Genomic DNA, 23,470 nt, shown 5'->3' on the forward strand with positions numbered 1-23,470 from the left:
GCAATATGTCACATTTTATTATTCAGTTCCTTCTGACCTGCTAAAGTATTTCTTATTAAACTTAAGTTTCTCTTAGCAGGATCTATCCTTGTAAGAATTTGAGAAACACAAAAGTGACACTACAGTAATAAATCGAAAATACTAACAGACTTCAGTGTTTAGCTTTAAAGTACACAGTCATTGCCTCACAAAGATATACAATACCATATCCTTACAAGTAAGCATCTGAATAAAGTTAATTTTCTATAGAAAATTATGAGTTTTAAAATACATTCAACATTTTCTCTTATTCATTCACTGAAAGCTTAATGTGTCCATGACAAATTAAAAATGATTACAGGAATGTAGTATCTGAGCCCATGTTGATAGCTTGTTTGGTCCTTAACATACATACTGAAGAACATAGAGTTCAGAAATGTGGATTTAATTAGTATTATTCTCCTATTAAAAAGGAAAAAAGAAAAAAGAACTCAAATCCTACTCAGGAAATTTTATTTGTGTGAAGGAACTTCAGAAAATTTTTGTTTCTTTATTGTTAATTTTCTTTGTACCTGTATCTGTTTGATACCTGCCAGACTGAGAGCAAGTTGTTCTGTAGATTGATGCAATTGCTGCTGCAGAAATCAAACTGAATCCTTTTTGCTATGGATACAGTTAAAATTAATGAAATTAAAGTATTACTATTTCATTAATAGGAAACTTATATTGTCTTACAAATAAGAAAAAAAACCAAAATGTGAAAAAGCCTAAGCAAGAAATTTCTCTTCTTGTGACTCAACTGGTCATAAATAAAATCTTGGGAAAAAAGACTATTAATCAAGGAAAACTTCATTTCTTATAAAAAGTATCTTAATTTGGATAGTCATTATAAAAGAGATCTCTTATTCTTACATTGTGAGATCAGTGGGTATCTTCCAGCTGATGCCAGCAGCCCATTAAATGAACTTCCTTTGTGAGTGAGATTTCACATGACACATAGCAGCAATTCTAATTCCAGCTGAGTTTCAGCAGAATTTAGATGGTTACAAATTTTTGTCTTGTAATTAGTGAGCAATAAAAACTGCAAGTCAAATACCCTTTTTATTCAGAGTTGTTAATACACTATCACCTCTCTACTGCTGTTCAGGTTATTCAGATGCTTGTGTACAGGTCCCACTGTGGAAGCTGCTACCAGTGCCACAGACATTCTGGGGCATCTCCTCAGGCTCAGACATGACACTGAAGGAATATGTGCTTGATCCTTAAAAGTACATAGGCACTTTCCTCACACTATAGTCATGGCTTTGTGGCTAATCCCTTCACCATGAAGTACGGTAACAACTATGACGCTGGTACTCAAGAGCACCAGTGCCCAGCCGCCAGCTGCCCCCAGCCTCAGGCATGCCCTTAACCTCTCCTCAGTCCCCCTGTGCCACAGAAGTTAAGCAAATACTCTGTTCATGTAATCCCATGCTCAGCCAAATATTTACATCCCTTCCAATATTTGTATAATGACCCCAGTGTCCCCTAAACAGCATTCCAGTGTTTTATATTCCTCATCCTCCTTGAAGGGTGAATTCCACAGAGGAAGACTGAGTTTCTATGCAGTATATTTCCTTTTGTAAGAACATGGGAGCTGTTAAGACTCCAATCATCATGTAACTATTCAGAAGTGCTATGCTACAATAATCTACTTTTATGGGAGTTTGGAAGATGAATATAAAATAACATAATCCCCAGCTGTGCTGTTATGTGTAAAGCCATCCCATTAATCATACTCAGTTTTACTTTACAGCTTAAAAGTATGCAAAGTGTTACTGCCATTCAGGTGCCTTAATACTGGCAGTTGCACACCTTAACTGCATTTTAAAAGCTATCTTCTCAAGAAATTAAGCACTCGATCTTTTCCTTTCCTCCAGTGGAAATGTTAATTCAGCACCTTCTGATGTTGAGAACATATGCAGAACTGCCTAGAAATCTAGGCAAGCAAATGAAACCTCAGAAGTGTCCCAGCTTCCATACCTGAATATAAGGCGTTAACCACATTAAAAAAAAAAAAAAAAAAAAAAAAGTTCAATGATTCTGTTTCTTTACAGATTATCTGAACTGATTTAACATCTGTATTTTTGCATGAGGATACTGGGCAAAAATAACAGTAAGTAGTCAAACTACTTCATTGCATGGAGAGGGGAATAGATTATTTGGGGTTCAAAAGAATGAATCCATGCTAGATTGATGTTGCCAATAAAGAAATGGAAATCTTATTAAGGTCTGGGCGAGCTTGCAGGCATAAGACTGCAAACAGGTAAATACTCAGAACTGCTCACTTCTTTCCTGGAGCTGATAGCATTGATGTGATGTTGGATTTGAATTGTGATCAGGCAGCTGAGTTCAGATCTAAAAAGGAATATGTAATAAGGTCAGGAAGAGAGGAAACTACTGTAACTAGTTGCTAGTTTTGATCTGATACTTGTAAACTCCAGTTTTCTACTTAATCATCAAGGCAATACCTCAGATCAGAACCAAGGAAATGTTGTGAAATAGAGCCTTTTCTTCCAAAGCATGGAAAGTGCTATGACTCAGAGGGATTAATCTGTGATGTACCCTCCTAAAACAAAGCTTCTCAGAACGCAAAAGCAGAACTCACAAGTCAGGACAGCTTTATAAAATTCCTGGGGGTGGATTTAAGAAACCATTAATATTTTTTTTTTTTTAAGAGGCAAAGTATTGTGCATTTTAACTTGTGTGCACAAGAAATTTCTACCTGACAATTTTGAAGGAAAGTTGTACAATTTTGTTGAAGAGAGAGTTCTGCAAGTGTTCTCCTTAATTTTATTAATTAAATTTCTGTAAATGTGTGAATATGATTTTGTGTGTACAGAGTTGTATATTTTATATCAATGATTAGGGATTATGATCTGCAAACATTGCAAGGTATTTCTACTTACGTTTACTATCAAGGCTAGACATTTAAACTAGGAATTACATAAAAATTATGTGAATTTCACACACACAGAACATTGGCTCAGTTTCACTATCACCTTCACACAAAGGGTAGAAAGGATACAGTGAGTACTCTTGAAAACTTCAAAGATGAAATAGATTAAAAGAGGTTTTTTGTAAAATATATTTGCAAGTTTGGTTGAGATGTGTGATCTCATAGACTGTGAGACTTGCAATGTCATCGATTTCACAACTGCATGGCACCATTCATCTGAATTTGTCTATAGAGCTCTATAACCAGATGACTGTCTGCTATTCAGCAAAAAGAAGAAACAGACTCTGGAATCATTATTTGCCAAGATTCACAGGTGCCTCCTGTAGAAAACTTCTTTATAAAGCTTCACTCCTCTGTGTCAGGACACTAATCTCTATTCAGTACAGAGAAATTTTGCCTTTCATAGACAGAGGGTCTATTTTTATCTTTGAAGTTAATCCAACCCCAAGTTGCAGCAACACTTAGAAGCACAGATGGAGATATTCTGTACAGACTTCCTTTTAAATATTCATGGATGGAAACCTGTTTCTCTACTTCTATCATTCAAAGCTGAGGATTCTGGCTTTTATGAACTTTTGCTCATCTCTTAATCCACAAGTAAAATGTTTCCTCTCCAACGCAGTTGACATTATAACCAAATGTGGATATACATAGATAAGTAGTCTACATATGCAGCAGATGGTCAGCAGAAGAAATAAAAAATCACTTAATATTGTACAACCTTATACCAGTGGCAAGATTCATTAAACTGTGGACTGGACTCAGCAAGACAGAAAATGCTACTCAAGTGTTTTGCAATGTATTGAGGGCTAAATTGATGAAACAGAAAGTCTGCATGCTGTCTTGGGATTTGCTACATTGGTCTCTACTCAGAGCTTATTTAAGTGAAGTTTTGTAGAGAAACATTAGGGACAACACATTCAGCAGCTTAGCTATCCATTTCACAGTACCTTGCTCACATCTTGGACATATTTGCCAACTATCTCATTTATATTTATACTGTATCTTAGCCATCACTCCAGGAATTATCTAAACCAGTAGTGCTTTCTGCAGATAATACACTGATGAAGCAATCTACACAGATGGTAAGCTTTCAACTTACATTAAAAAAGTCATCAGTTATTGTTCCCATTTTTTTCCAAAATTAAGGCAACTTTGTCCAAAAATGTGTAGAATATTATACGCACAATTTCAAGGGCATGATGCCTTTGGGTTCTTCTAAGGTCAATTAAAGAATTTTTTAGGATTTCTTCTTAACTGTCAACCAGAAGTTTCTTAAATTTGCAAGATTAAAAGAAAAATAAAACCTAATAAAAGTTTAAGATAATGACCCTGATTTCAGATTCTATTGGAAGTATAACTGTTTAAAATAAGGAAGGAGAGTCTTAGGAAATATAATTAACACAGTCTAAGCAATGTTGAAAGAGATTACTAATTGCTGTTTTTTAGAAGGGTATGCATTTTGAAAAGTTAATTTCTTTCAAAATTTCTTTTTTAATACAAAGACTTATACATCAGTTTTAATTGATGCCACAAATCCTGACATTTGCTGCACTTCTATCTAATGAGGAGAGGTCTGAATGCATATTGAAGTCATTCCTCATATGGGTAGAACAGGAACTATTTATGTAAGAATCTGAATGACCAAAAAGCCAGATGATCAAAGGAATTTTCTTTTCTTTTTTTTAACTAAAAACTGGAGAAAATAAATTTTGTGGTATATATGACAGCAGCTTCACAATGGGGAAGAAAGCTTGACTCCGTAGAGATTGCATTTATTTTTATAATTTCTTGAGTTTTGAACAAATACACTCATTTATTATTGAAAAGTATGCAAAGAAAAGGTGATTCTGCGTAGAATTCAGAGAAGGTTTTAGTTCGGTTTGGTTTGGGTCATCTTTAATATCTTGACAATTAAGAGAAGTCAGTCATTAAAGATAATAAAATAAAACTATGCTAGAAAATTAGCAAGTGTCACCTTCTGTCTGGGGTGCCAACAAATTTTATTATTTCAGTTCCTTGCAATACATAAGTCCTTTATTTTGCACTTATCATCTGTGGTTCCATATATGGATTTCTAGAAAACTGATAATACTATGACTGGGATAATTTCCTGACAAATTAATTGGAATTAATGCCTTCTGCAGCTGTGCTGTATCATCTGCTACTTCAGGGATTTTTTTAAGTGATCTGTGGTCATCAGTTTTAAACTATACTACTGATTGTATCTCTTTGATATGCCTTAGAGTTCCAAAAAGCATGCACTAGATGGGTAAACAGATTATATGTTCTGAATCAGCACTTGCCCTCCAATCACGTTGGATAGATCACGTGGGATCCCAGGATGTGATTTCTTTTATTTCCTCTTATGAATTCTGACACCTTCCTGTGCAAAAAAAACCTTCCTGCCATTTCCTTCAGTGAGGTGTGGGTTGAAGCCATAGGACACAGATGTCTTAGACATTTGACTTTCTCTTTGTCATTGGTGGTTATGCAGTCAGAAGATACGGAGATAACTGTTTAACTCCAAAATACTGGACAAACTGTGAATGTGGAGGAAGGAAACTTGATAGAAAGGCAATCTTGTTTTCATTTCAGATGTTGCTTTAAGGCCCTGATCTCCTTCACTTGTTGATGAAATAAAACTTCATTTGCATTCTCTCAGCCTGAAGCTTTTCTGTTTCCTGCCTAAAAAAAAAGACTTTAACGTTGATTTTTTTAAAGAATGTTACTGATAACACCATGCTTTGTATTCATTCCCTGTGGTATATTTATGGCACTTTTCCAAAAGAATATAAATATCTGGAAATATCTGGGAAAAAATTGCACAAATATAGGTCTATGCTTTTGTACAATAACATCTTACAGAAAGTCTCAATAATAAAGAATTATATTTTCTTTTTCTCTCCAGAACCATACAAAACATGAACTAAGTTTACACATCAATAAGATAATGAGTTCTTCACAGACTATAAACATCATGGCAGTAAATAATTGCATTGAAAATTAACATTTCTAGTGGGCAACTTCTGCCACTCTTGTATTTTCTACTCTCTTGTTTGGTAAGTAGTCTGAAAGCAAATAATCCTATTTCAGGTACAAGCAACTTGGTCAACCTGAATATGGATAGCAGAACCCACTCTTGAAATTTTTCTAACTCTAATATTAACCAGAGTAAGAGATGATAATCTGCTGCTTATTAAATACTTGGAATATCTTTTGAGATACAAAAAATATCCAAGTTGTATATAGACATATCAGAAACAAGGTTATACCTCACTAGATATTGCCACGTACCAGACATAAACTGAACTGAAAACTCTGGAGTTAGTTTGTGTTAGCTGGGGTCTCTGAGTGCAGCCCTTGAGCTACATTAAGTTTATAAGAAATCTGTCAGGAATGTAAATGTTCTGACAACACAAAATATGAGGTGAATACCTCAACAATAAAGCTTTTCCCTGGGTGACATCTGTCCACACAGCACACATTACCACACAATTGATGCCCTTGCCGATGCTCTCAGCTGAGAAGCCAAGGAATAAAACACTATGGAGTTTATTATTTATCATGGACTTTCTTTCACACCCTCCAGCTATGATCCCTCCCAGTGAAAACTGAGACATGTTGGCAAGACAGTGCAAGCCTGGGCCTGCTACCAATCCTGTCTCTCTGGGAGCACATCAGAGGGCTAGATGCTCCGGAGCTGTCTGCCTGGCACCTCTCTGGAGTGCTAAACTCATTCAGAAACTGAGGAAGGCAAGAAGGGAGAAAGACAAGGGGAGGGGGCAAAGACAGTTTCTGGCTCATGTCATACCATTGCTGTCAGTAGAGCTGTTGAGTTTGCTACTTGGTATTCTTTGGGGTAAATGAACTGTACATTGTTTTTACCAATCTGTATATAGCTACCGGCATAAGATACCAGTATTGAATTCATAATTTGAAATTTTTAATTTTTCAGAGGGTTTTTTTGTGTTTCCAAAAATTAACTACCTTTGTGTATAATTTTTTTCCTACTGTTTCTGTCCATAAATTACTCTACCCTTGACAGTATGCATAGCAATTATGCACAAACTGAATTCTTATCTAGCAGTTCAATTTCAGAGAAATTAAATGTCTCCCTACCCTTTACACTTCAGTATGCACCTTATTCTTTCTATTCATTTATTTTGCTCTTATCAAAAGCATGTAAGAAAATATAGAGAACCTATTACACCAAAAATTAATGTATTTTTTGTTTATAAAAGACATAATAGACTGTAAATATGAAAGAATGACTAACTTTGAATGACCTGGAAGCTATATTAGATATTTCTTTCTTTGTGTTGCAAATGGAAGAACGACATAGTATGAAACAGCCATATCAAACTTTGAGTAAGGCTTTTCATGATCCTATCTGTATGTATTGGCCAGATAAGAAAATTGTTCCCAGAACTATGTCATTTGGAAACACTTAAGACACAATGGGAGTGGTGCATTCTGGAAGCAAAGGATTTTTTGTTTGTTTGTTTGTTTTTGAAAGGAACAGAAGAGTACACATGAGACAATGCAAACAATTCAGATGCAGGCTTACAGTACTTTTCAAAGCATTTTTAAAAATCAAAAGCTTGAAAACCCACCATCTGCAGGACTGAAACTATCCAATCTTCAAACTTATCTAAAGACAAAACTATTATATGTCTTTAGCTAAGATGACCTGAGGCACAGCCCTGAAGGTTAAAGTCTGGCATTTGATGTCCCCTTGGAGAATTAGTATCTTGCCTTCTGAGTGAGCTAACAGAGTAAATTGCATATGACTTAACACAGGTGAGAAATTTAAGACACTTGCTTGTATGTGTTCATTTCTATGTCAATGCATATCTCATGGTTCGACTTGTTTAATTAAGAAGCTTTTCAGATTCCAAGCCTGAAATCTCGTTTTCAGAGTGCTGACAGACATGACCTGACAAGCAGAGACCTCTTTGTCAAAGTGAGGCATCAGAATGATGAAAGGTTTTGCCTGAAATATGGATATGCATGGCAATATCCCCCTGACCCCCCCTCAAGTCCAACCTTCATCTTCCCTTTTATTCTGCACTCATGTCAAAGCTTTCTTATGTTTTGCATTAATACCACCTTCCCACAGAGGAGACTTATTTTTACTCTCAATAGCACAGACCAGAAAAGCATTTATGTTACAGCAATTCATCCCAGCCTGAGCTGAGAATGGGGCCCTACTCTGACGTGCTGTACAAACACATAGCGAGTGACTGTCTGTGTATCACTCTAAAGAAACACAATAGATAAAAGAGAGCAAGGGAGGCATGATATTGTCAGCCTATTGTCAGCCCCGTTGTACTATGGCAGGCACAGACAGAGGGACTTTGGTGACTCCACAGAGGAAGCCTGATGCTGGAGACTGACTATCAAAGATCATTCTTTCTTATTTTTCTCCTGTCTTACTTAGTAACTTATAGATGATAAAAGATGTGCCCTTATGGTACATTTTATACTCTTCTGGATCAGATAAAGCAATGTTCAAATATGCTCTTATTATACAGGTGAAATCTAGAAGATGCTGCAACTTTCTGGACTTGGGAATAGCCAGAAGCCCAGGGTGTTCCAAGATCCAATATCTCACTTTAGTGTCCTTGCCTGACCTCCAGTTGCATTTGCAGTGTACATTATCATGATGCTTTAAGGCGGGGGGTGCTACCTAGAGAGGATCGTGGCCATCATGTCACATGTCTTGACTACAAAGACAGATGGTCATCAGGGTAGGAGCAAACAGAAGCTGCCAAGCCCAGAAATGTGTGCCAGGATCTATCTACATGTCAAGTAATTATTTTAAAGTGTAGGCTTGCAAGCCTTGTGAGTCACCACTGTGTTGGCTCTGATGTTGTTTCTACAAGTGATTCGTGTGGATAGGTGATTAAGATATCTTTAAATTTGGCCTGAGGGAAGGTCCTTTACAGCAGTTTGGTCACAGTAAAAACCAAAAGGCCAAAGGCAAGCCCCTCAGTATTGTAGACCTACACTGGGGATTAAATGTGCTGAATACTGTATCTTTACAGCCAAAATTCTGCAGCAGCTTTTTCTTAATCTGCACTTTTTTTTTTTAACAGCACATTTCTATAAAATAAAATGCTATTTTAAGCTGCTGGGTTTTATTGTCTTCAAATTTTCAAGGCTCCAGTACTGATAGCACCAATTGCATTACAAAATTTGCCTGGGAAAAAAAAGGAAGTTTGGGCATTTGTGTTGGAAACAACAAGGGATTTTTGGTAGGTGGAAGGGACAGAGGCAATCTGTAGTGGAATGAGTGTTAGCAGATCTGAAAAAAATGGATACCCTAGATACTGTTTGATGAGAGAGAATGGGAAATTGAGCCCAACTTTCCCTTCTCAGAACTGGACTGTATAGAGGAAATTGGTTTTCCAAAGGAATATGGGATTTCCATTCATATCACCCCGTTACTCTTAGAAGAGAGCCCACAAGAATGAGATGGACACTAAAGTAGTCATTCTTCTTGAGTGAAATGATTTACTTCAGTCATCTTCTGCTGTTGCATTTCTAAATACTGTCTCCTCTAAGGTATTGTCTGAATATTCAGCAGCATTATATAATAGATGGGCAGTACATGGAATGAAGTCACATTTCTCATGCCAATGTTTTGTCCTTTTGAAGTATAAACTGTTTGCCAGTGCAGCAGTACTGTAATAGTGGTTAGTGATTCAGCAATCATATTTTAGTATTACAAGTCTCAGAACAAGGTGTAATACAACATCCTACAATATTAAATTAATATTGTTATCATATCATACTATATTGGTCTAACTCCTTACATGTGAGATGATTCCTGCTAAGATAATTTTCTTTTTTTAACAGTTTATATCATGTGACAACATGTAAAATATAATTGCTAAAGCACTACTATTAAGGTACAGTTGCACTGATAAGTAGTCCATAATTTAAAAAGACAAAGCATTGGCATGAGAGATGTGACTTCATTCTACATATTGCACGTATGGTATTTCCAGAGCATGGAAGCAGGCATACTCCTGCTCTGTGACATTAATATAACCTGTCTACTAGTTTCACAGCACTTTATGATATGGTTAAATTACTTCATTCTAATGTTGCTATTCATCAAAAAAATCAAAAGTGGAGTTGTGGGGAGGCTGGAAAAATTTTCATGTACAGTATGTGATCAAGAACAGCCTCTATGAGTATGTAATAAAGTGCTGCAACATTAGAAAACCAAATCTCCTTGAAAGAAAACATATTACAAGGACAGAAACTAAGAGCAGTCTGCCCCATGTATATACAGCTATTAACATACGTGTGAAAACACACATATACACAAGAGTTTATCTTAGCTTGTCATTGTTATCAGACCTATTATTTGCAGGCCTGTATATCATCTTTTTATGTCTGTCACGTTACTTTTAAATAACTCTAATCCCCAATCCAATTAAAGGTATCACCTCAAAGTGGATCATTTTATTTCCTTTGAGAAAAGATACAGACTTATTATTCAGTTTAGTAAGGCAACCACTGCCAAACTGACCTTCATTTTATCTCACATACTTTCATCTCATCACGTTCCTTTTCGATGGCATGCAACTTTCAGATGTGCACCTGGTGTGTTAGATCAAATCAAAATTTCCACTGGAGAGGTGTTCCTTTACATTGAAACTTGCAAATCCATTTTTAACTCCCACATGCAATATCTTAATTGAAGCAGATAAAAAAAAAATCTGGTATGTTTTATAATACAAAATGATGTGTAATCTAAGTACATTTTTCTTTGTTCTTTCTTGGAATGATTTTTGTTTAGAAACATCTCTATGACACATTGTACTCTATTAAAAGGAGAAGATGTTCTAAAACCAGACAGAATATTGCTTGTTTAGCACCTCTTGTTCGGAAGCATCATATACATTAGACCCAGTCCAGTCAACTGAGCTTTTGCTGTGTTACCCTGTCTTTCCATAACAAAATTTTCATCTAGACTCACTGTTCGCCTTCATTCTAGCAGTCTGCTAAGTGATGTATAATTAGATTTTTTCCCTTATATCCAATGCCACAAATGTGCTTTGAAAACAAAAAACTCTGTGTGATGTACTGTAAGCTTCCATGTATTGAACTTTGTGGCTTCCTTGGTGGAAGATTTCATTCCTTAGTAATTTTGTGCCCATGAATCAATTATACTTATAGCAAAGCAATCTAAAGTAGCTGATAACCAACTTTGGGACATAAGGAACTAATCCTATGTAACATCCTGAGGGCAAGGGATTAATCTACACTATCTTTTTTGTGTGTGTATTTCGTTCTGAAGCATTCTGAAGAAAACAGGTTTCAAGGCCTCAGTATTCTGATGAACTGTGTTACAAATACTATAAAAAAGTCAGATATCTTAAATCTTTTTTCTGCATATGGACTGAAGAGAAAGCTAAGATACAAGTCCCTTCTCTGAAGTGTTTTTACAGTATTCAGGCCCCGTTGTGCTCCAAGGGCATGTGAATTTTTTGGTCTGTGAAATTCAAAAGGAAGAGGAAAATAATAAAAAAATGCAAATTCATGGCTCCTTTTATAGCTGCCTGTGGTGCATTCTGTGGGAAATTCCAGAATAAATTCTGGTTTTGAAAGCCAGAATTCTCTCTGCAACTCTTCTGTTTGATGCAGCCATTCACTGCCCCTGGTGATGAACTCCTTCTAAATCTACATTAGCTTCAGAGTATGTTTCTTAAAAAAAAATCCTTTATGAAGATAAGGACATGTTTCAAACATAAGGTTGCTGAGAATGGCTCTCCTTTCAGAAATAAGGATTTTTATATGATAATTAAAGTATTTTTTAAAAGTTATTACATAGTTTTGTCGGTATTTGCCTTCAGCTTGCATTACCAGAATAAGATCCTTTAAAAAACTGGCTAGACTTTTGGTATAACCAACATCTTCACTGTAAATTATATGGCCATATTAAGCATCCAGTCTTTTCAAAAATTCAAATACTGACATTTTATTTAAGATTACATGCTTTTGTGTGCAAATGTTGTACCTTGGTCTTTTAAAATTAAAAGTCTTATTTACTTGAGTTGTTCATAGTCTTCAGTTGCAGTTTGCTGCAGCAGAATTCCATTTTGTTATTATGCCAAGGAAGATGTAATTTTTTCCACTGGCTTATTGTTGTATTTACATTACGTTTCTCATTTTAATATTTTTGTTTATGTCTTTATTAAATCACAAATTCTGCTGGTTAAATTTGGACTCAAGTGATGCTTTTTCATTATGAAGTGATTTAAACTGCATACAAATAAGGTTTGTATATATAGCAATATACTGTACTGAGTGCATTCACTCAAATGGGTAACATTAGCCAAGGAACCAATTTGAATGACACAGAAAAGAATGAAATCAAGTGCTGAACTGGTACTTCTGAAAGAAGAAATGAAAGTTTTTCCTTGTCTTCAATGTCTTTCAGTAGTGTTTGAATATTAAATCCAATCACAGGAAATCATTGCCATTCTTATTGAAAAATATTTGGGAAAGTGAAGATGTGAACATTCTCCTCCACCAACACAGTTTATATTTCTTTTATGCTCTTCAGCATAGATATTCCAGTTTTGTCATTTTTGTTCCATAATTTGGGTGGATGTAAGTGCCTGCTTACCCTCAGCTCTGGTTCAGGTGTTTCACTGACAGCAATTCATGGGTAGGATCAGGTCTTCTGTTCCTGTGATTTTCAGCTTCTCAGCATATAGTCATCATGTTTGAAAAGAAATCTTACCGATATGTTAACCAAAACAGAGACAAAACCAACTTTCCCTCCCCATAACACAGTGACAATTGTATAACCACAACTTTGCTCGCTGTTTTACCTCTTCCCATTGCATATGTGAGCTACAGTGTCCTATATGGACATCCTTATTGAGTAAAATTGATATTTCTTTATTCCCTCCACTTATTTTGTCTTTGAAAAGTGAGAAGATTCAATCCAAAGGTGACGTTAACATGAGATTATGCATGCACAGATCTCATCTTTCAGTGCAGGTATGAGTCTCAGTGCTCAGCCTAAGCTATGAGGTAGCCTGCCCTTTGCTGCCTGTAATAGGTCATCACTTTCTCACCTCATCTGAGAAAGATGTTGCTGGAATAGAGAGCTTGGACTAACTTAATGACTACATCAGTCCTTTTCTCAGAGTAGATGTACTAGACCACAGATACCATATGCAAACTGCTTCTGAAGATTAACAATTGTTCCTTGCACCTCATGGTCCTAATACAGAAATATGCATGATAAGCTTAGGCAGACAGGTGGGTTTGCACCTCATCTTGATTCCTACAAAGCAAAATGTATTGTGCTTCTAACACTGTTTCAAAAACTCTCCTATATACATTTTACAACACCTACAGATTCCTGCAAAGCAAAATGTATTGTGCCACTAGCGGTGTTTCAACAACTTTCCTGTATAAAAACTGCAGCAAGAGCTGGCCATCTAGTGGAATAACAATTGCTGCATGCAGTAGACTCTGGCCAAGCAAACACAATGAATGAGCATATGATACTGCAAGTTTTTAAGGCTAATGTGTCAATGCAATGAGAACATATTAGTAATAATCACTTGAGCCTTTTGAAGGAGCAGAGCCTTGAATGCATAGAGGCAGTAGCTCACCTGGTAGCATTACTCCACAGAACATCAAGTTTCTTTTTCAGAGTGCACTTTTTTTAATCTTGTTTTTCTCTTTATCTCTTGAAATTGAATGTTTTATCATTCCATCCCTCTATACAACATGGGAACAGATTATCTACATATCTATTTCTGTGCTCCTGTTGGTTTTGAATTTTCAGTTGGTATTTTTCTTTGAACTCAGACAAGTAAATACTTCACTGATTACAGAAAGTATATTGATTAATTCAGGTGAATTTTAAAAGTTACACTCAGCAGTACCATAATGGTTTATAATGGAAATCTACAGACTTTTGATGTATCTTGGCATGATTTGACTTTCAGGAAAAGGAACAATGGTCTGCTTCATGTTAATGAAAGAAAGCTTAAAATCTGGGAAGAACATCTGGAACTTGAAAAGATTTGCAATGAACAGAATAAAATAAAAATAGTAATCCTGTTCCCATTCCCAGTGTATACAAAAGTGCTGCAGTAAAAAAGACATTGTTCTGATCGCTAGTGCAGACTGAAAGAAAACTATTTGTACATTATTCTAGCTGAAGAATATAAACTGTGTTTGAAAAGGAGACAAAGGAATCTAGTTTCTGAAACTTGCAGTTGATTGACTCTTTTCTACTATGAACAATGATGTTAGGAGAGGATTCAAAGGTATTTTGGTTCAAGGATTAGAAAATTAAAACATAAATGTAATTTAGTTTTATGATTATTAAGTGGCTTGGTTCTTCAGGAAATATGGAAAAAGTTGTAAGCAACTCGATCTAACTGATTAATTGAATCCCATTTAAAAACAATCAAGCAACAATTTGTTTCATGTTCAGTTACAAAATTTTGAAGCCAGAGAAAAGAGACAGGTATTTTCAGTAATTAATTATAACCTTGACCATATGTAGGAGCTCCTTCAAGTGTGACGGAATGATTTCTGGCAGACTACATAGATGAATTCCTATAAAACTCAGTCTCATAGAAAGTTTCATGAATTATATTAAACTTTTAGGACATAACTCCCAGCTTCATGAAAGAGAAAACCAGCTCTCACTTCCGAGATATTCCTTTCAAAATCCTTTGTATATATCTTCTGTTGACTTTTGAAATACAGTGTAAAATTAAACATTAGCACAGTTACTTTGTTTTTACTCACTGCCAGCATCATGACCTTTATTAAAAACTGAAGCATTGGCTCTTTATTTTGTATCTGAAAAGACAAGTGCGCATAAAGTACAATTTAAATAGTATTTATATCTCCATTAAATCTGTCTCATTTCTCCTTCTATAATAAAATTCACCCTTAACCATCAATAGCAGAGCCCAAACAGTAATCTGACGGAGTTGTTTGGAAAGCCTTTAGGAAGGATTGCATTTTGTTCCAATTCCCCTTTCTCATTTCTTTGGAGCCTAGAATATCATTGGAACACGAAGCTGTGATTTTTGCTTTTATTTCTATCTTCCTTCCCTTAAACACAAGAAATTTTAGTACTTGGTTTTGGGGTTATTCCACTCACTTTCTGCTGAAATGTCTGTTTTTACAGGCTGAGCAATAATTCATGTTTCTCCATTGCATTACTCAGGTATTCATTCTCCATTGTATTATCTGCTATTCATTTGCGTGCTTACCTGTTAGTAGTTCTGTACTGAAAAATCCACTACCTTTTTTGGATTAGGTATACTCTCACCATGAGAAGTACCTGAATACTATTCAATCAATAGCTGTGTTTTCTTTCACCTCACTATCCATCTTTTCACCACTGATATTCCTTTATCCATTTCAGTATCTTGGTCTATCAGGGGTTTTTTAACCAGGTTTCAAAATTAAAACAGTTTCTTTTGACCTTTCCCCCTCACTTCTCAGTTTAAAGCTCTTCTTATCAGCCATAAAAGCCTTGATGTCAGAAGGCAATTTTCCCAGGTAGTCAGATGGAATCCAGCCTTTGAAAATGCTCTCTTTTAGCAAATACATCCCACTAGCTAAGTATTCCAAACCTGCCTTTAGCACTGATCTTTGAGCCAGCTATTGGTCATCATTATGTCATCATATGTCCAATCTCCCTCTGTACTGACTGGAAAAAATTTTAGGGCAGTCACTAAAATGGGACATAATTATCTTAAAACTAAGTTATGATATTCCTAAGTTAGACATGCATTGCAAAATCAAACTGTTAGGAAAGTTTAGTACAACTCCCTGTAAAACAGGCAAACTCGTTGCTAGTAAAATGTATTATCATAGAATACCAGGTTGGAAGGGACCTCAAGGATCATCTGGTCCAACCTTTCTTGGCAAAAGCACGGTCTGGACGAGATGGTCCAGCTCCCTGTCCAGCTGAATCTTGAAAGAGTCGAGCGTTGGGAAATCCACCACACCCCTGGGGAGATTATTCCAATGGCTAATTGTTCTCATTGTGAAAAATTTTCCTCTTGTGTCCCATCGGAATCTCCCCAGGAGTAACTTGTACCCATTACCCCTCATCTTTTCCATGTGACTTCTTGTAAAAAGGGAGTCTCCGTCTTGTTCGTAGCCACCCTTTAAATACTGGAACATGGTGATAAGGTCTCCCCTAAGCCTTCTTTTCTCAAGGCTGAACAAACCCAGTTCTCTCAGCCTTTCCTCATATGGCAGGCTTCCCAGTCCTTTGATTGTCTTTGTGGCCCTTCTCTGGACCCTTTCCAGCCTGTCCACATCTTTTTTGCATAGCACCACATCTTTTTATTAACTGATAAACCATGAACTCAGAAGTTCTGCATTTGAAAAAAAAAATATCCTTCATATAACAAGAAAGGTGTGTTTTGATCAATCATTTCAATTGCTCTTTGCTTTTTATATCTCAGTTCATCTGTACTCTATCATTGCCATTACCAATAGCAACCAAAGATTGCCCCAAAACCATATAGTGGTTATTTTGGAAGACCTGATTATTTTAAATTTTGGTAGGGAAAAAAAAAGAAGTGAGGTTGGATTTTGTTTCTTGTATTTTAAAAAGCTCTGAGTTCCTGCTGACATCTTTCATGTTGAATCATCTCTTTGGCAGAATGCTCATTCAGGTCATGCCCAAGAAACACAGGAGATGATGTTGAAGCACTGGAGTGACTATATAACCTTCCTTAGTGGAATGTTTTCTAATTATGAAATGACCCCACAAGTGAAAAATACATTTTTTCTTTCAACTAACAGATCACAAAGAAAAGCACAATATGTAGAAAAAGGGGAGCATGAGAGCCGTAACAGTTGTCTCCTCCTGAAAGAAAAAGGGGAAGGGTTAGCTAAGTGCCACCAAAAGGCAAAGCGGAATTGATGGATCCTTAGCTTGCAATAGGAGAGCTGAAAGCAGGGGAGAGTAAAGTACCCTTGGCTGTTCTGAAACACTGAACCTAAACTAGATTTCCTTAAAATTGACGGAGATACATGCTAAATGCAGGAGTCACTGGGCTAGGCCCACAATGCTTGCGCTCAGAAGAATAACATACTTAAAAGCTCATTCATTTCAGATTTACTCTAGTGTCATTCCACTAATTTCAATAAAGCAATTTTCGACCAGTAATCAACTATAACCACTTTATGTTAATATAGATTTGACTAGCTAGCTTTCAGGATCTCTCTGTTTCTAGGAAGGACTAAAACACTCCTATTTCCTTTCCTTAGGCATCCTTTCAATTCTAATTCATATCTGACAAATGAGACAAGAAATCAATAGTATGTGGTATATACTGTATAATGACCTGGAAAGTTCTTAAAATAGCTGTGCTTGCTTCAGAATAGGTATTCAGTATTCAGTATACAATTATTTGGCACTTTTACACTTGGCCAAGTTCCACTAAATATGGTTCTGTAAAACAGAGGCAGACCAAATGGGATTAATCTGTATGCTCATGTTATATTTAAGTTGCAGTGTCATATACAAATCAGGTTTTATTTTGACCTTTCCCATTGTATTTAGGAAAACATGAATAGAGCAATATTGAAAGCTGGGATTGTTCAACTCCTACAAATATTAGGACTGTATATTGTGCATGTACCATATGTTACTCACATTCCCACTTCTATGCCCTTAAGGAGATTTTAGTGTCAAGACAGCAGTTACAGTTTCTCAGGTTTTTGTAGGCTTTCTTACCTCTGCCTTGGCATGCGGATCAGTGGCTGTTTATGGCATCTCTTACTAAGACCGAAGAGCTTGTGAACAGTTTTCTGTGCCTTGAGGAAGAGTTGCTTCATGCTGTTTTCTAGTTGCTCATAGCGACGTTGAAAATTAGAATCCATTGTCCACAAATGCATTACAGTAGATGTGTTCAGGAAATAATTCATGGGCAGCCTTTTCATAAATAATTTGAATTCATCTGAAAAAAAAAAAAGTTTTTAATTATGTAGTTATGGCTATTGTTGCAGCAAAAATTAACTTCTAATTTGTTTTTTCTTGAACTAATATTTTTAAATTTGAACTTTTGCAATTTTAGAATTGAATATTTTAACTCTTTCAAAGTAGAAAGGTAACTTCATTTTTAGTGGTAATATTAGAATAAAAACAGCAAAAGTCAATATTCATATAACTTTTAAATTTATGTTGAAACAAATACAAGCACTCTCATTATCTCTCAACATGGATAATATGAAGATTACATAAGAATCAGAGTTTCTTACTTTCAAATCTAGGATCTGAAAGTAAAGACATATTTAAAGATCAATGTATATTGACTCATTTGGCGAAGATAGGAAACTGTCTTAAAAGCAGTATATTCCAATTCTTAGGAAATGCAAGTAAATGTGATTTTACAGGCCACCCCTCTTTTAGACATGTTATTTCACCGGAGACAAGCCATTAAGGATCAGAGTTTCAAAAGTATTTAGAATTGAAATACAGCCTTTCAAAGCATTTTATGGTACTTTGACACTTCAAAAATGTCCCCCATAACTTCTTTTTGACTCATGTCCCCATCTCTAATGTGGTAAAAAAGGAGTTATTAAATCACAGGATCACTGTTATTGTGAACATCCTATGCTTTGTGAATTGTTATGGTAGCTCAGTCCCCATAACATACGTAGACTGAATCCTATTAACAGAATTTTATTAATCAGTGAATCTATTTGCATAAGTAGGATAATTTACAAGTTGATTTATAAGTTTTGAACCTAAATAAACTTCTATTTAAAAGGGCCTTAATTACTGGGGAAAAAATGAGAAGCACACTTGACTGCACATTTATCCTTTTTTTTTTCTTGTTTCCATATATCAGTACATTTTCCTGTCTGCCTTCCTGCCTGCTGCTATCCTCCCACCCTTCACAATCAATTTTTTCTTTCAGCTTGTTCCTGCAGTGAAGTCACTTATCCCATGGTTTAGCTTTCACCCTGCCAGATGCTCCTTTTGGGTAGTCTACACTTCAGCAGACTTTATGAATGCAATGATCCAACTGACTGAAGTAGCCTCCCTCTTAAAACTGGAGTTAATCATAATATTTAACATTGCTATAATTTTAGGTTGCTCATGGGAGAGGGTTGATTGGGGAAAATGTCTGCTCACATGAAAAAATACTCCATTACCATCATTGTTTCTAAGTCTGTTGGTTTTAGCTTTAGATTTAGTTTAGCTTTTTTAACAACATTTTTACATAAAGAAGGAAAAAATATTTTCTTTTTTATGGGTGGAGAAGAAAGATCTTTTCTAGATGAGCTAGAGCGACCCTCGTCCACATCCTGTGAGACACGGAGCCATGATGAAATAGAACAGCCCTATTTTGGCATAGTATTTTCTATGATGGATGAAGATTCATCAGAAGACAAAAGGCATTGAAAGGTCTTCTGGAAGGTAAAAAATGAAAGGCAAGGGGCAAAGACGATGATTTTATATTTAATAAAGTGTTTTTAATAATTCATCTGGGAGGTCCTTAGCAACATGTTATTATTCATTTTTTCCTCATCCCTTCATCTTTGGGTATTAGTTGTCCACTATTCTCCCCTTGCAGACAGCACCGCTGCTCCTCTGCTGTTCCTGGCTACAAATCAAGGAGAGGAAAGGAACTGTTTATCTTATCAAGTATTCAGAGCCTATCTTTTGTTTTTTCCCTTCCCTAATTTTGTCTAAGAAGTTGGTTCTTATCCTCTGTCCAAAAAGATTATCTGTTCCGGGGTTTGTAGCTTAATAATTGGAATTAATAGGAGTATTTAATAAATTCTACATTACCAGGTAAGCATCTCTGTGAGTCTTAGTGTAGTATTGCAAAAATCAGTTCCCTGTTTTCCCCTTCCCAAGTGACAATTATGCCTTTGTCTCCTCACACTACACTTCCCAGTCCTCACTTCCCTTCAAGGCTTGCACAGATGCTGTGAGAGAGGGTTATGTCTGGCTTATCTAAAGGAGGCACGGTCCCATTGGCTTAGTAAAGCCTTCCAAGCCTAAAGTGTGCATTTTCAAATTTAACTAACTGGTAGTTTAAAAAAAAAAAAAAAAAAAAGGAAATAAGGTTCACTGAACTGTTACAAAGTATGTCCTTTGGCAAAGTGCAGATCTGCAGTTTGTATAAATCGGCCAAGCTCTACTGACTTCAGAGGAGTGTACTAATACACCTAGGAAGGATCAGACCCAAAAGCCACATTCCTGACTACCTGTTTTAATCACTAACTTCTCATTTCCCTTCTGTTCTTCTGAGACACTGGTATATCTACTTAAACTCAGTTTCATGAAGCTAAAAATAAACACAAAACCTTGAGGAGAGAATATACTCAGAAGATGCCTTTTCAGTTTTCATATTGCTGTAATAACTTATTTAAGAAACATTGTCAATTTGCTGTCCTTTGCACAATGGCAATAAGCTCTACAGCTAACAACTGATTGGATGCAGTGTTTAGAAGTGATAAGGATGGTTTACACTCCTTAACTTGCAATGCAAAAGCATTTCCAATAAGAAAATGCTTTTCTTTCTCCCTGTAATAAACATAATCTTTGACTACCCCTGTGCCCTGTATGATCCTGCTAATGAGCACCATAATGCAGGTAAAAGAGAGACAGAGATAAAATAAGCATGGTTACATAGTGCCTTCTGCAAAACAAGAGAGGAAAAGATAATGTGCTCATATCTTAAACAGACACATTTCATGATCTGTGAAACTACAACATGAACTTCTAACACTGAGAGATGATTAAACTATTACACTCTAATCAACACATTGTACCAGCCATTCCTGAGGATTAACAGCCAGTATTACTGTGCTGGGGGCCATAGAATTGATACTTTTAAAACATGATACTTGATAACTACTTGTGATATGATCTCAGCACTTCCTCATTTATTTTCACGTGGGTAACACATGCAATACCATTTTTCATATTCTTAACTAATTGCAAATAATGGGGGGAAATGTAAAACATTATATGCAATGGTTGATCAAACAAGTTTATTTAACTTTCATTTTATGGCTGATCATGTCTGTTTTTCACTTCCCCCTTTCTGCAAGGTAAATCTTCCTTGTATTAACAGTGTCTAGAGATTGAAATGGCATACCATAATTCAGTGGCAAAGAATAAATGAAAAAATCACAATGGGAACAAATATTATTTCTGAAATCAGATGAATATCAGACGTATTTAGGCTGTAAGAAATATCTAGAGCTACTTAGCTGGTGACTTGGATTCTCAGTGTTATTCAGTATCAGAGCAGGGCTCAATGCTGAATACAATGATTAACATTCTGCATACAGAGCTAGCAGAGATGAGAAAAATGCAGTAAGCCTCATCAAAGGAATTGACAATGCTCTGCTACAGGGAAGAAAGTTGTCTGCTCTGTGTTGGAAGAGAACAGGACCCCTGATTTCTCTGCTACTAATATTTTGCATATCCCTGATATTTTGAATTACAAGATCTGTACAAGACTATCATGCCTACAAGACCACAGCACAGTTTGTTTTCATTTCAGCTGAGGCTGAGTGCTTTTTGGAACTTTTCCAGGTTATCAAAATATCTTGTGTTAGCTTGTTTCCTAAGATCCCTTTCGGAGGATCTTTGGAAGCATCTTGGAAGTCAATAGATTTATACCAGCTTGGGAATTCAGAACACCATGTTAATAATGGTACCACAGGCTAACATCTGACTGCGCAATGTAATGCTGGCAATATTAGCATGCCATATTAACACATCACTGTACTTTCTTCTCCTATTTTCTTTAGATTAAACAGAGCAAGTCCATGACTGAGCTTTCAAACTGTTGTTCCTAAAATTTTCTTTTAAATTATATAGCCACTGTTTCCCTGATCAATGTAACAGAGATTATTTTTAGTCTATGGGTGTTAGAATCAGAGCGATTTCCTCCTCACAACCCAAGACACACTTTGTGTAAAGGCAGAGAACAATCTCAGCTTCTGCCGTCAGGATAACATGAGCAGGAGGATAAAACAACAGCTCCTTTAAGCCATAGCTTGTGTCTAGGGAGGTCTCAGTAATGTACTTTATGGAAGATCAAAATTCCTGAGTCCCCTGGTAAATAGGAAAATTCAAATTTGACATGGATTTCTAACAAAGAAAAAAAAATACACATAGGTGGAAGGTTTTTTCTTTTTTTTCCTGTTGGCTTTGTATTATGGATGAAATGAATGACAGCATATGTGTACACGTGAAGAAATTAAGTGAGAGGACAATCTATGTGCAGTTTAGGAGAATGTAAAGCAAAACACAGTTTGAAAATAAACTCCATTTGGTGACATGTTAAGAAAGAAGTTGTTTCATAACAAAGTAAACTAAAAGAAATTTCAGCCATCTTCTCTCAGTCTCTAGAAATAACTGTTTCTGGGGAGCTGACATTCCACCAAGTTTATTCTGTCATTTAATTTAATGTCATATTCTGATGAGCCCTTTTACCTGAAATGAAATAATTTAATCTTATGGCATCAAAACCTTTAGTATTGGAAATTACAACATAATGTTTCAGTAAATATATAAACCTGTCTAACTGTGGATTACATAGTCCAACAAAAACTTAATTTTATTTTTTTTACCAATATTCAGATATGGAAAAAGCAATGATATTTTCTGAGCAAAAGCAGTCGGACAATAACGGAAAAAGTATTTTGCCTGGCCAGTTTAAGAATCCTTTACTGACTGAAACATACTAATGACAATAGGCTTATTATATATAGTCTATGTATTTTATAAAATGAATAAGAATTTGTACTGTAGCAGTTTTTCCATTTAATGAAGCTCAGTAAAAGTACATCCGTAGGAGAAAACCCCTTTTTACATCATATTATCATGTCAAAATCTACCATTAGATAGCAATTGAAATGGGCTGTTTTGTCATTTCTCTAAATTATGCTTTAATTAAACATTTTTCTCCCTTATTTATCTAGGAATAACAATAAAAAATCTTTGACAAACTTTGCAGTGAATAAAATGGTGTATGTTCATTTGTTTGATTGACAGCATTTGTGATGCTTCAGCATTGTCTGTAAAATCCGTGCATCTGTCATTTGTACATATGTCCTCTTTTTCTATCAAGCTCCTCAACTTGCTCTAAAGGTATTAAAATTCTGCCATCACAGCCTAGAAGTGTATAATACCTCATGTAAAAACTGTTCTGTTTTGGCTCTAACAAAATGTTACAGTGGGCTTAAAGCAAATAGACAAAAGTCTACTAGTGTTTAACAAGTAAGGGTGTGATACTATATGTCTGAACAAAAAATTATGTGGTTTGACATGCTAGTCCACATGAGAGTGTTTCATAAAATTTCAAAATCACCTGAAGTGAATTCATGTTCTACATTGCATTTCATCTTTTCTCATTCTCATAATGAGAGTTACTTGCAAATGACCACTACTCTTTAGAGACCACTACTACTTTGGGAAGCCGTCTCCCT

At 35.7% G+C, this 23,470-nt stretch overlaps 1 protein-coding gene across 2 annotated transcripts in view; it reads right to left on the reverse strand.

The window, feature by feature from the left end:
* BRINP3 (BMP/retinoic acid inducible neural specific 3) overlaps positions 1-23,470 on the reverse strand; it is a 233,209-nt gene that overhangs the window by 22,814 nt on the left and 186,925 nt on the right. For both annotated transcript variants that reach the window (XM_052801461.1, XM_052801462.1), the window contains exon 7: positions 17,745-17,967. In XM_052801461.1, coding sequence (XP_052657421.1) covers positions 17,745-17,967 — 223 coding nt within the window. The remainder of the gene's footprint in view (positions 1-17,744; positions 17,968-23,470) is intronic.

The sequence above is a fragment of the Harpia harpyja genome, chromosome 11 (assembly GCF_026419915.1).
Source record: "Harpia harpyja isolate bHarHar1 chromosome 11, bHarHar1 primary haplotype, whole genome shotgun sequence".
Taxonomy (NCBI): domain Eukaryota; kingdom Metazoa; phylum Chordata; class Aves; order Accipitriformes; family Accipitridae; genus Harpia; species Harpia harpyja.